Source organism: Clinocottus analis, unplaced genomic scaffold, assembly GCF_023055335.1.
Source record: "Clinocottus analis isolate CAN_PGR_092001 unplaced genomic scaffold, fCliAna1.0.p SCAF_2, whole genome shotgun sequence".
NCBI lineage: Eukaryota > Metazoa > Chordata > Actinopteri > Perciformes > Cottidae > Clinocottus > Clinocottus analis.
Genome location: NW_027175931.1, coordinates 5,000,438 through 5,014,122, shown reverse-complemented (window position 1 = coordinate 5,014,122; position 13,685 = coordinate 5,000,438). Strand labels below are relative to the sequence as shown.

The window sequence follows — 13,685 nt, the reverse complement described above, 5'->3', positions numbered from 1 at the left end:
ATGTCTGACGAAAATTGGAACAACATCACTTTCAAGGTGAAGCCCTTTGATTTGTTCTGCCGCCTCGGGAAACACCACAGAGATTAACATCACAGAAGCTTACGCAACCCACCACATGCTGACCTGTACGGCCCAACCTGGCGCTGGTTTGCTTGTATCTTGACAAGAGCAACGCAAGAGGAGGGCTTAGCTTCCTTAGAAAGGGAAATGATACACAACGTACTCAATTTAAAGACAACTTGGAGTGTTCAAATTAGGTCTTTTAAATGCTGGTGGGGTTTTTTTTCCCCTTTCTTTCATTTTGGACTCTTAATTTGTTTCAGCACTAAAAACAATTCAGCTGGATTCAGTTATTTAGATTAAAAAGTCGATAATGACCACTCAAGCAGAACTTAGATCAACAGCAATGCTATAAACAAGATGGTGTGTGTGTGTGTCTGTGTGTGTCTTTGTGTGTGTGTGTGTGCCTGTTGGCAGCACAACCCTAGTATCGATCTGTAAGATAATCTATGTGTACAATTTACTGTTTGTGCGCATGCTTTTTTTTTAAAAAAGAGAGCAGTTGGACAATACAGATTTAAGGGCAAACACTGCTATGATTCAAATGCACATCCTCACTTGAAATAAATACATGAATAAATATATTAAATTTGATTCTTAATAAATAATGGGAGGCAAGTTGAAGAGTAGAACAAATCCAAAGATCGTCTGTGTGATCTCCATGGCCGGTCCCTGTGCAGTGTAATATCATGCAGTCAATGAAAACAGCCAGTCTGATGAGAGATATAATACAGCCATTGCCTAAATGTGTATCTTACCATATTCTAAGAGAAATATGTAATAGCACGGTTTCCCCATCCGATGAGCCCGAGAGGCCGGAACGCCTTTGTAGGTTTTTCGCACCGCGGCGGTGTGTTTTTGGGGTATAGTGTGTGTGTGTGTGTTGAAGGGGCAGGAAGGTGCACGGAGATAATCTGGCGACGGTACAAAGGCTCAGTGTTTGAATTATCTCCAGCTACTCCTGCCGGGCAACGGTAGATAAGCACCGCCACTGTGTATTGCACTAGACGGATGATTTATCAAGTGGAGGAGATATTCCATTATAAGAGGTTTAGAATAGCTTTGTTACAGTGTTAAGACACACGGCGCCATCGCTGCTGATGTCTATCGTTGGAGGTGCGCTGACTCTCTCCCGCGATCCAGTTAATGTACAACAGATGGATCGTAATACCAATAAAAAGCAAGAGACATAAATCCACAATACTGAAGAGGGCGCGTCAACGCTGCTACCGAATCATTAGCAAAACTAAGAGTTCTTGTGCTTTTTTTCTTTAGCCGGCTGTCGTTTGAGAGCACCGTGGATTCTCTCAGTTCATACGTGGACGCCACGGTTGTTGTTTTTTTAAAACACAAATTCTTTTAGGGGTGGGGGGGTCATGCATAAATTATTTGAATATTTCCTTCGTAACCTACACCAGCTGCTGGAAGGTGAGCTGCATTAAAAGTCAGCAGATGTAGCCTGAGCGTCGCAATTGATGTTTGAGGGAATTTCGTGTCCTTCACACCACGGCAGAGTGTGTTCTTAAGACTGGAGAGGGCCGGACTAATTCTCGGGGCTTTGGCGCCCATTAACGGGCGGCTCGTGTACATATGAGCGTGCATAGACAAGGGGAAATATTAGCTCTAGAATGACGTATTTCTTTCCCTGCAAAAGTCAAAACAATGACACTTTATATGAAAAGCTTTCATGGCCAGTCGGTCGACATTCGTGAGTCTACCGCGTAGCCGATCTGACGCCCTTGTCTATGCGTTATGAATGTGTCACTGTCACCAAATGAAATGTGCTATTACTCTTTCCATGTGTTGAACCGAGTGTGAACCTGTGCCTTGTCGTGTGTGTGTGTCGTTGTCAGGAATTCACCAGGAGTGTGTGTGTGGGGGGGGGGTTGGAGAAGAGACTTTGTTGTTTTTTGTTTGTTTTTTTACATATAAATACAGTAGGTACAATGCTTTATGTCAAAATTTGTCATCAATCATCTGATTGTTCTCATGTAGAATTACTATTTACACATGTTGCCAGGTAGGAACATCTTTTGTGTGTTTTTGTGAGTGCTAAGACGTGTCGGGGGTGTTGACGTCTCCGTGTACGCTTCGGGGGTTCATTTTCAAAACAGCAGTCTCTCTTCAAGTGTTCGGGGGTGTGGCTTAAATGCATGAGTTATAATGACGCCATCAAATGAACAATGATAACCCAAGAGTAAATGCAGGTACGATGTCAGTAGTATTGAAGTAGCCAAGTCAAGTGCTTGTGAGACACCCGAACTGATTCAATTAAATTAAAGCAAACGTTTGTATAGTCATCAAAATAACATCCCTTCCCTCCGCGATGTTTGTGATCGCACAAAAAAGGAAAGACTGCGTCCTTCAATCCAAATTCCTCTCTTGAAGCGTGTGCAGAAACCTGGGCAATGTGTGTTTGTCATTTTGAGGTGAAGGATGTTCTTTAACCTGCTTGTTTGGTTGACTCCGCTGGCTGTATGCGTGACATATTGTGCTGTCCTCTTTGTGTCGGGGTTGTCGTCAGCGGGCCGCTGTACCGTGAAGGTGCAGGTCACGTCTGTCCGAGCTGACAACGCCCCCCCCCCCGTTTGCCGCCGCGAGGCGTCCTTTATGTCGCCTCCTCTGCACTTCAGCCCGCAGACCCGACAAATAGCGTCCGCCTCTTACTAATCTGTGCTTTAATATGGGACATTTGTACTGTTTTAGTCCATATTTTAAAAATGTCAGATTCAGTCAAGAGGATTAAATCCCCCATCAAAAGGCCCCAATTTCATTTTTTTTTTCTTCTTCTTCTTCTTCTGATGATTAAGACATGAGCGCTGGTCGCACTTTATCGAGAGACTCGCAGCTTTTTCTTCCTCCGCAGGTCCAAGGCCAACCACCTGCAATAGAAGGGATTAAGATATGCTGAGAAAGCGCACTAAGCCTTAATTAACTTAATTTAACCTGTTTATTTCGGAGGTAGCATTTAATACACCGGCTGCTGCCATTGTGCCCGAAAGAGAAAGCGCACAAATATTCTGACTGCGCAACGCAACAGCGAATTTAAACAAACAACCGCGCTGCTCTTTTGTTAAAAGCAGCCATTTCTAAATAACGCCTTATTAATTACCGTGGTGGGAAGCGGTCAAATCTCCACATTGGGGTCCGTGAATCCCTTTTTCCCCTCGTTCACCAGCACAGGTTTCTCCGTTCTCGTGTGCCAAACAAGGATCTGGTTGGGAAAAAAAAAAAAAAAAAGACAAACACGCAAACAAGAACATTAGAAACACGCTGTTCCCCCTTAATGCGCTCGTCCGTGGAGTCCGCTCTCCCTTTCAGCTCCCGCTCTCTGCCTCCTCGTGTTCCTTTAAAAAATAGTCGATTCCGGTTCTCGCTCTTCTAGTACACACACACACACACACACACACACACACACACACACCGCCACGGGCGCCGTCTGTGTGTGAAGAGCTACTTGAGCGTGAACCCCTCGCGTTAGAAGGGAGTGAAGAGGCTCCAAATATGACACAGCCCTCTCAGCTCGGCCTGTGTGAAGGCCTCTCCTGCCCATACGATAATGGCTACCTCCAGATGACAGCCAACAGAAGACATTTTGACACGGCACACACACACACACACACACACACACACAAGCCTTTTGCCTTTGGCGGTGGCGCTGCAGTCCTTTGCCGTGTTCTTCTGGGTACGCCGGTGCGCCGCCGAGCCTTCAGATGGGGGTCATTTGGACAAACATCCAGGAAAAAAAAAAAAGGATGGCAATGGTATCAGGGGAGGAGAAGAAGAAGAAGAAGAAGAAAAAAAAGAGCCAAGCTAATTTTCTCTGCTCCTCACAGTGTTGGAAGCCCTCCTCGCTTTCATCTCGCTGTGGCGGCGGCCATGAATTATGCATGGGGCGTGTTTGAGATGTGCCAGGAGCCCACTCCTCCTTTGCTCAGGTGTAGGGGGGAGGTTAATAGTCACTCGCATCGGAAGTGCTAGATTATAAGGAAGAGAGATGCCCGTGCACGCCGTTCCGTCTCTTTCTTCCTCTTCCCCTCCCACCCTTCAGTCCGTCCCCGTGCTCATCTGTAATCAGTGTGACGGCGCTGCCTCCCCCGTTCCTCCCAACTCCAATTCCGCTCCCTCAGCCGTTCCCTGAATCCCCTCTTTTCATTTACCCCTCTGAAAGGCTGGGGGAGAGCAGGAGAAAAAGCTGGCTCAAAGTATCTCTCTGCCTTCCTTTCCCCTCTCTTTCTCTCTCTCTCTCTCTCTCTCTCTCTCTCTCTCTCGCTCTCTCTCTCTCTCTGTGTGTGTGTGTGTGTGTGTTGTGGATCCTGGCTAGCTAAAGCCCTCTGGCTGACTCCTCGTTGCCCAAAGAGAGGCTCAGTGATGTGACCCATGCAGACCAAGGGTCGTGAATAGGAATGGTGGAGTGGGCATGGAGGAAAACGTTGCTACCCTCAAGCATACTGAAATGTGTGTTTGTGTGCGTGCGTGTGTGTGTGTGTGTGTGTGTGTGTGCGTGTGTGAAAAAGTGAGAATGTGAGAAATATAATCAATGATGTCCAACTTCTCAGCAACAACTGTTTTCATAGATTTTCTTTTTGTGTCAAGAATTGAATGGATTCATTTTTTGCCCTGAATATGCTGAAGAGGAACATCGGGGGAGGACATCGGCTCCGGAGGCTTAATCAAGTAAGTGTGAGGCATCAAAAGTTCATATGCCCTTGACTGGCGATCAATGAAAAGATAATGTGATGTTGCAAGTTAATATTAAATAAGTTCTCCCTATCGGGAAAGTGCTGTTGTTCAATTACATTTGGTTGTCTTTTAAATAAATAATTCAACACTTTAGGTAATGTGCGTATTGACTGTGTTGCAGAGGGTTGGATCAGACTGTCAATACCATGCACTCTCATATCTGTGTCCGTGTTAGCTTGAACACAAACAACACATTGTGGTATATTTCCGTGTTCTTCCCTCTGAATCTAAATGAGAGGGAAGCGTATCTGAACAAGATGGTTCAGCATGCAGATTTACCAGATCTTATGTCATTGGTCTGCTACAGCAAGTGGTGGGAAGAAGGTATTGCTGCTTTTCTCCTCTATGCATTTGAAATACTGCACTTGTACTGCATTTATTCCACAGCTGGACATTACAGATTAAGATTGTACAGTCAAAAGACATGTAATAAGCCTATGAAATACAATATACTATTACAGATTGAACCAGTTGTTCCCGACCTGTTTGACTTGTGACCTTTTAAAAGCAGTCCATCAATCCATGAGAGAGATTTTTCTCTCAAAACTTCCCAGATGCTTCGATCAACACAACAGTTTCATGACAAAAGTGGTCAAATTCTGCGATATTTCACAAATTCAGTTAACATTAAAAGTCCAACAACTGGAAACAGAGTTATGTATCAGAAGTCAGAGTTTGCTTAAAGTTATCTTTCTATTTTTGTTAAACCTGTACTGTATTGGTATACTTTTATTGAAGTGGAGGATCTGACTACGCTTCCTCCAACACCTTTTTACCATCCTCACAAACAGTTTAACTTTGCCTACTGGCTGCTGAGTCAAGCGGATCGATTACCTTAGTGCAATTGGCTGCTTTGGGCTCCAGGTCGTTGAGTGTAACAAGTTCCCGGAGCAGACTGCTCTCCTGGTAGCCTCCCTTCACCCCGCGAAGCTTAAAGTACGCCTGCGGCTTGAAGAGGATGAGCCTCAGGTTGATGGCGAAGCCGGCCATGTCGATGGCAAAGGGCCGATGGGGGTCGAACACCGTCTTCCAGCCGTAGACCTTTCCGGCGGCGTTGACCTTGGGGGACTCGTAGCGCAAGCCGCCCACAAAGGCCACGGGCCACACGGAAACTTTCCGAGTGGATCTCATCTAGCGAGGAGAGAAAATGGAGGAAGAGCAAATTAGTCGTGTGAAAAAAAGAAAGAAGAAAAAAGAAGCATACATTGACTGCGAGACAGTATTTGAGCAGCGGCTGCCAGCAGAGTGTGGACGGAGGGACTTTAGAAGAGCCGCAGCGATTATTCATCCTGAGAGACGGCGAATATTGACCGAGCCATTGTGCCCGCGTGCGGCGGACACGCTGCGAGACGAAGCCAGATCACATACGCCGTTCAGCAGCCGCTCTGCAACGAGATAATTAGACGCCATCTTTGAAGGAGCCGAGCCGCGAGAGCAAGCGGCGCCGGTCGCTGGTTGGCTGAGGAGATTCTTCACCGTAGCGCGCCGCCGTCCGCTTCTTCTTCTTCTTCTTCTTCTCCTGCTCGTCCTTTAATCTTCCGGCATCAAACGATCTCGCCGAGCTTTTTCTCAAGTTAGCCTTTGCCCTTTCGAGAAGGGCTGCAGTCAGAAGATGTACGGGTTTTTCTTTTGCAGCGCGGGAACAGGAAACAGCAGAGTCGAAGAATCAAAGTCAATGCAGCAGAAATAAATATGCAGGTGCCTCTATGAGGGAATTTAAATATAAATGTGCAAGTTTATGCACAGTATCTAGTCTGTGTGTATATAGTATATGATAAAGGAGAGTCCCTATGTGCATATATGTGCATATGTCTATATTTGCGATGCGAGCGTGTTTCCAAGTGTGTGTGTTCGGGAAAGCCTCCGTTGAGTATTTGAAGTGTGTGTGTGTGCGAATCACGTGCAAACAACCTTTTGCGCGTGATCGGCGATATTAGATTGGTGAGTGTAATCTCTGATGAGCTGCTGTGTGGTCGGTTCATGGGATCAGAGCGCTGCAGAGTGTGAACAGCATGAAGTGGGCTGTGATGGCTTATGGGAATCGGTGGATTTTAGCTTTTGGAGGAGGGTGGGACTGTGCCAGGAACCCAGATAAGATTTGGCAGGACGTTCGGTCTCAAGCAGATCTGGGTGTTAATGGCGGAAGAGCGATTGAGCGCTCGCATGCATCCGCGTGAGTGTGCGGCGATGACGTCACGCACAGGTCCATAGTGCCGTCTGTTACGTGGCAGCAATGCAGGGGGCGGCCGAATCCAGCCGCAGACCCATTTTTGCCCAAACTTACGTCCACCTGCCTGCTTCCCTCATAGAAATCCAGTACGTGCGACTTAAATGAAGCATGAATCAGTCTTTCTGGAGGCGGTGTGAAGCGGCTTGTCACTTCCCCGTCTGAAAATGTGAAAACGAGTGTTTCGCCCGCTGCCTCTAGAGGGAATTTCAGCCGGAGTGAAATAGCACACATTCCTCTTCTTCTGGCACCCAATTCACACGGAAACGCAACAAAGTTCCTCTCGCTCCACTCTGGTGAATATCGTGTGTTTGTACGGAGGTTTTTTTTTTTTGGTTCAGTTTGTATTTGAATGCCTGTGTGAGCGTTTAAGGATCTATTCCTCGCTCCAACTCAGCGAGAGGCCTTCGGAGACAAAGTGGCCGTGTTTCAGAGAAGCAAAAACAAAGAGAAGAAATCCCAAATCCTCACGGAGAAAAGAAGGCAGGCATCCAGGTATTAATCAGTCCTTTAGGGTGCAGAGAGGAAGGAACGGAGCAGACTTGTGGTCCGACTCTATGGAGTTAAATCTCTCTGCAGAATTATGCTAAATTCCAAATAAAGTGATTTTTAAATAGATAACATAATGTTTCATCACTTTTCATTTTTGTGTGTATCCGTTACAGCTTTAATCCTGACAATCATGATACTTCTCAAAGATGTCTTGCACGTATATTCTGGAAGCAGCAATAGTCAAAACCCTGACACAATGTCGCCACTGACTTGTTTTATAGAATTAGGTTTTGTGATTATCGTTGCGCCTCTCTGCAGACATTCAGAGTGTGTGATCGCTCCATTCTCTTGGATTCACGCTGTTGACATTTATTCTTAAAGGTTGAAATTGAGAACAGAGCGCGTTGGGTAAAAATAGCATATGCTAAAGAGTAACAACACTTTGTGGAAGGAAACGGAAAGCTTTCCCTGTGAAGCCTCCAGGATGTAGGTTCTTCACAGTGTGATGTACTTTAACAGTGAGAAGTGAAGATGTTGCTTTTGTGCTTTCATTAGTCACGACCAAATTAATATGAACTTCATTTTGACGTGCCGGAGCCGCTGTAGTCACTGCGTGAATGAAATATATGTTCATCTGTTGTGATGCTGACAGCTCGTCATCATGTAACTGGCGCTAATTTCTTTTCATTTGTCATATAATTAGAGTAGGAAATGTATTTCAATTGCTCAAAGTTAATGAATTAAATGATTCAAGATTAACCAGGCGAAAATGAAGAGTCTATTTCTACCATATGGAAGCAGTGCGTGTCACATTGTGTCTGCAGACTGGAGACTATATTGTTTTAAAGCTGTTGAGACACTGAATATTTACGACGGTGTCAGCAAACTACTGAATTTTTACTATGGTGTCAGCAAACCATGGTGTAGTTGCAGTCCACTCTCTGCTTTCTGTCTATCTGGCTGTCACCATCTCTTTTTAATCGCATTCTTTTCCTTTTGCTGTCCCTCCCTCTCTGCGTCTCTCTCTCTCTCTCTCTCTCTCTCTCTCTCTCTCTCTCTCTCTCTCTCTCTCTCTCTCTCTCTTTCTCCCTCAGGGCCGTTACTCTGACCCATAAACGGGCCGGTTGGAGGTGATGGAGGGCCTCTGAGGGAGACGGAGCACTTCGGCTGATTCCGAGAGAAAGGTAATGACAGGCGCCGTCAATACCCGACGCTCCATTTACTTTCGGACCCCGTCTGCACCGCTAACAAGACTGGAGGCTAATACTCAGAAGACTTGGACCGTGTCTGCTCAGGTAATTCAGCTGATGGCGAGATGGATGGCCTGAGACGCACTGATTACACGGCCAAACGTCGCTCCACCAGCTCCAGATCACTGAGTAAGCTTGTTAAGAGCCCAAAACAAATGCTCCAGGTTACAGTGGATACATACCACAGATCCACAGAGTAGAGAGTGTATGGCTGGGCAGTTTGATGTATTGTATGCAATGCAATCCATAAAGTAAACTTTTACATTTGTGCGTGGTTTTTTTTCCCCGATACAACTCCAAACAAACAAATCTTTATGCATTGTTAAAAAAAAAATCATATTTAATCTGCTTCATGCCCATTTAAAGGCCAGTCTCTTTTATTTCACTGGATCTTTGCACACAATGACCAGAACATATTGCTTCACTGATTGTCGGTCTTCCTGATCAACTGCAGTCTCTCTTCTTTTAGTCGAGTGGCCGCTGAGCTTTCTAAACGTCTGTGTTTCTCAACTCAACGGATTAGTCTCCCAGACCCCCTGAATTACCCAGCGTGTGCTCTGCGCAGGGTTTGTTTTTCTCAAGTGGAGCAGCATTGGAAAAAAAAAGGTGGATTTAGCTCGCGAATTTTCAACAGTGGTCAGTGCTTTACAATCTAAAGTTGAGAAGATTTAAGTTGCAAGTGCTTTGTAAGTCAGGTTCGGGTTGGAGGTGATTGGGTTATGACTTTCATTTGTGATTGTAGTTACACTGGGATCTATAAAATGATTGCCCAGTTCACACACAGATTCCACGATACCGCCGTAAATTAGATCCTTCCGTTTCACACGAAACTCATCAATGGTGGATTAACGCCACCCCAGAGTGTGAATTCAGATGGCACGGCATCACGGCATCAAAAGAGTTATGATGTTTTGTGGCATTGACAGCTCCGTGCCCCAGTCTGCCTCCGTACCTTTCATACCGAACAGCAAGGCAGATTAATGGCTCTACAGTCATGCACCGAACCGGGTGTGTGAAAGGGGCTCACGATGAAGCTAATTCAGTATACGTGTGCATGCTGTTGAGGTAATACAGCAAACATTCACTCAATAAACCACTGCATTTGGGACATTTTTTTATGTAAAGATCAACCCATACTGTGCCTTGTCTCGCTTGTCTTTCGTTTTCCTTCCTCTCTCCAGTTCGAGAGAGTTTGCAGTGCATGAAATAAACATGAGTGTGTAGCAACTCTAACCTCCTCAAACAACTCCAGGCTGTATGTGTTGTCGTCGTCTGCAAAGTAGACGATCCCGGCTTGGCTGCTGTTGGCGTTGAACGTCTCCCTCAGCCACCGCAGGGCCAGATTCCTCTGCATGGTCCCCCTGGGGATTCTGGGGTCCCGCGTGTCGCCCCGCAGCTTATAGTTCCTGGGCGTCTCCACATTGAGGTGGGTGTAGTTCAGTCCCATTTCTCGGAGGAGCCGCGTGACCAGCGGCGTCCTCCTCTGGGAGTCCTCCACCAGGATCCAGTGCAGGTTGGGGACGTGGAGGAAGGTGTTCGCCAGCCGCGTCAGCTCCGCCTTCTGCACCGGTCGACTGTACGTGGGGGTGATGATGTGGATGGTGGGCAGCACGTCGGACCAGGGCGGAGGCCGCGTGTACACGTACTCTGTCCTCACCACCTCCACTATGTCCTTATCCGAGGCGCAGTATTCCTTAGAGTCTTGTGCCTGCCCACCTGCCTCCCGCTTGCCCTCCACGCCATCATCTGCAGATTTCGGGGATAAGAAGACATGTAAGGCATTAGTGCAACCTTGGGCTGCCCTTTGTATGTTTGCCTCAGGTGACTTAAACCCAATGGGGGTAAAGTGTACCTGAGAGCCGGTGGTGGCGGACCGCAAGCCTCTCTGGAATGATAAAGATCTCTTTTACTAGATGGTGACAGGCTGCAAAAAGTGAAAGCAGGCACCGTGAGAGGATAACACAGCTGATGGACAGAGAGACAGGGCGAGGCGAGGGAGGGGAGGGATGAGCCATGCTATTCCCCCAGCGGTGCCTTCGGGCTTTTCTTTCCAAAAGGAAGAGAAATGTGGGGATAAGGATCCATGAGACATGCCCTCTTTTTCAGTTCAGACTCCAACATGGACTCCCTCAACCTCTGCTTGCCCCTCCGTGTCCTTTACTTACACACTATGCTACTTTCCTGCAATGTAGCAGAATTATTAATTACCGAGCCCATTAATTTCATTAGAAATATATATATATTGCCGCAGAGATCCCTAAACATGACCTGAAATGCAATGATTAACTGTGGTGGGACTGAACACTTCACTACCAAGATAGTTTGGCTCATATGTGACTCCCATGCAGGTCTTTGGTTATTCTGCTCAACCCAAGCATACACGCTCGTATTGGCAGCTTTTCCCTTGGATGCACACTTGTTATATGGAGTCTGAAAATCCAGGTAACACCAAGTGCATCCTTTTTGACTCCATAGGCCCACATATGGGTCTGTACCTCTTGTTCCCCGTGTTCAAGTGGTCGCATGAGCCCCAAATGAGTTCTAATACAAATAATAATCCTAACAACCAGCATGATTATGAGCAAGATTTGCCAAAAATCCCTCCTTGAGCGGCCCGTGAGTTTTTCCAACTCCGTGGTTCAGGGTCTTAACGACATGCCACATACTAATAACACAGCTTTTTGGAAAGGTTAGGAGCTAAGGAATCAGAATCCACCGCAACAAATCCCTGCAAAACAAAGCTTTGACATATTGGAAAGGTGTTTTGGTTAAAAAAAAAAATAATAATATGTCGTTAGGTTCAAAAATAGAAAACTTACTTGTTTTGTGGGAAAACATTATTGGTTTTTTTTTTCGCGCTACGGCTTTAAATCTCCAGGAGCTTCTGCTGGTGCTCTATGACCCGGCTGCAGAATCATCCACCCTTTAGGGAAGCCTCTGCCTTCAAAATAGTCCGCTAATAGAGGGTTTATAAGGGCATGGATTGCTTTGGTAGATTCCCACAAGCCTTACGGTGACGTGGATGTGTTTGTTAGTGAAATCCGACTTTGTTAAGGGGAACTTATCACAAGTTGAGTGAAAAGTTACGGTCACTGCAGCTCACGGATTTACGTAAGTACTTAAATTTAACGGTTACTTAAAAAATGTTTTAACCATATGTATATTCTCACAAGGGTTACAGTATTGTAACACTTCAAATGCAGTTAACACAGATTGTGGTTGCGGAGATAAATAAGACTTTTTTTTGCTTTTTTTTTGCTTTCTTGTTTCTTTCTTCTGAAATAAGGTCAATTATCATTTTGAATGTATAAGTGAGACAAATGTGTCCGCTTCAGACCTGCAGGTAAACAGCGGCGAATAAATGCGCTGACAAAAGCTGAATGCTCTCGAGGTAAAAGGCTGCGATACTTTGGCCCCCGCCAGTTCGGTCGAGATGGATAGAATATGATAATAGACTCATTACCAGTTGTACATTTCTTTTCAGTCACGGCCGTTCAGCCCGAGCGCCGGTCGCACCTCCGACATAAGGAGGGTTTTTCCGCGGCGGATAGATTAACACAATCAGCTGATGGCCAGATGTTTGAGAAAGGCTGGCGCCAAGTGCGCTGCCAAAAAAACCCTGTAGCTTCTGTTTTAAGAGCACACAAAAGGACCTGTGGGCAGAGCTGTGGCTTTTTTTTATTCTTCTTTATACTTCGTTGCGACTTCACTGTCTTTAATTGTCAACACTGTTTTTTATAAAACTTATGAATCAAGTGAGGAAGAAATACGGAAGCATCAACTAATCAGACCCTATTTGAGGTGTAGAAACACGTTATTTAACATGATTCGTTAGCTTCTGTTGACTCCAGGCTGCTTTCGGACAATTGTGTCGACTTGTTTTGGTCGTTAACCCCCCGTGTGCGCGCATTCGTGACATTATGAGGCGAGGGCAAAGAGCTCTGTTGATTTGCTGTGGCTCCAATGGGGGTTGTTTACTCGGCAGAATGCTTGACATTTTACATTGTTGGTTCACGGCGTCTGGGGGGGTGATTGGGAGACGCGTCTTAATGACTCCCACTGGTGTGCAAACCTGATACCACACACGTGGAAGGAAGATACTCCGTGAGGCTAATTGAGCCGACATTCATTATTTCAAATTGCTGATTAAAGAAACTCTAAAAAAAAAAAAAAAAAAAAAAAAAAAAGAATTTGCAATTTGGGGAATAGTTTAAACCTAAATGGATAAATGAATTGTGGACATGCTGCGGGACGGTGCATGCGGTGTGAAGTCGAGCGCCAAACCAAAACAATCCACGCTGATGAGCTTTACATCGACTGGACGAGTGCCATTGAGCTCTGATGAAGCCCGCCGGTCATGGTTAGCGAGTGGCTCTAAATGAACGGCCTGCCGTCTAAACCTGGAGTGAGCCGTTGGGTTGGAGGACCCACTTTCCCGTGTGATATTGCCAGTGGAGTGCGGTGCACCGCGTACCCTTGCGGATGGCGAGGAGTGGACCGATCGCGCTTTGGTGCCAAACAGTGATGAGCAGCGTCCAGGGTAACACGATCAACACGATGGCAAGAATATCTCTTCTCTTCGGCATCTCCAGGATTGGTTATTTGGCTCGGCATTACCTGGAGAAAAAGAAGAAAAAAGAACCAAAACAAAAGGGGATGTATTGTTATTCTATATTTTGTCGCATTTGGGATTTCTCGTTAAATCACTTTGAGAAAAAAAAGATTCATAAAATGTCCATGTTTGCGTTCATGTTCCCACCATTCAAGCAAACCGATCATTTGCTGAATCTCAGTTATTTGGGTTAAGGATACATTTTATTGTCATTGTAAGAAAACATACATTTTGACTGAAAAATTTCCATGACTGTAAACCAAATTTCCATGATAAAACATTTTGGAAAATCTCGGTGTGA

At 45.8% G+C, this 13,685-nt stretch overlaps 1 protein-coding gene across 4 annotated transcripts in view; it reads right to left on the bottom strand.

Annotated features, from left to right (window-relative positions):
• b3gat1a (beta-1,3-glucuronyltransferase 1 (glucuronosyltransferase P) a) overlaps positions 1–13,685 on the bottom strand; it is a 70,618-nt gene that overhangs the window by 343 nt on the left and 56,590 nt on the right. For 2 of the 4 annotated variants that reach the window (XM_068584778.1, XM_068584779.1), the window contains 6 exons: positions 13,247–13,389; positions 10,625–10,696; positions 10,007–10,518; positions 5,638–5,934; positions 3,173–3,274; positions 1–2,942 (listed from right to left, as the gene is read on the bottom strand). The exon at positions 1–2,942 is cut by the window's left edge and continues 343 nt beyond it. In XM_068584778.1, the coding sequence (XP_068440879.1) occupies positions 3,188–3,274; positions 5,638–5,934; positions 10,007–10,518; positions 10,625–10,696; positions 13,247–13,358 (1,080 nt within the window). In that variant the 5' untranslated portion in view covers positions 13,359–13,389 and the 3' untranslated portion in view covers positions 1–2,942; positions 3,173–3,187. The remainder of the gene's footprint in view (positions 2,943–3,172; positions 3,275–5,637; positions 5,935–10,006; positions 10,519–10,624; positions 10,697–13,246; positions 13,390–13,685) is intronic. The other 2 variants (XM_068584780.1, XM_068584781.1) reach the window with 2 other exon arrangements.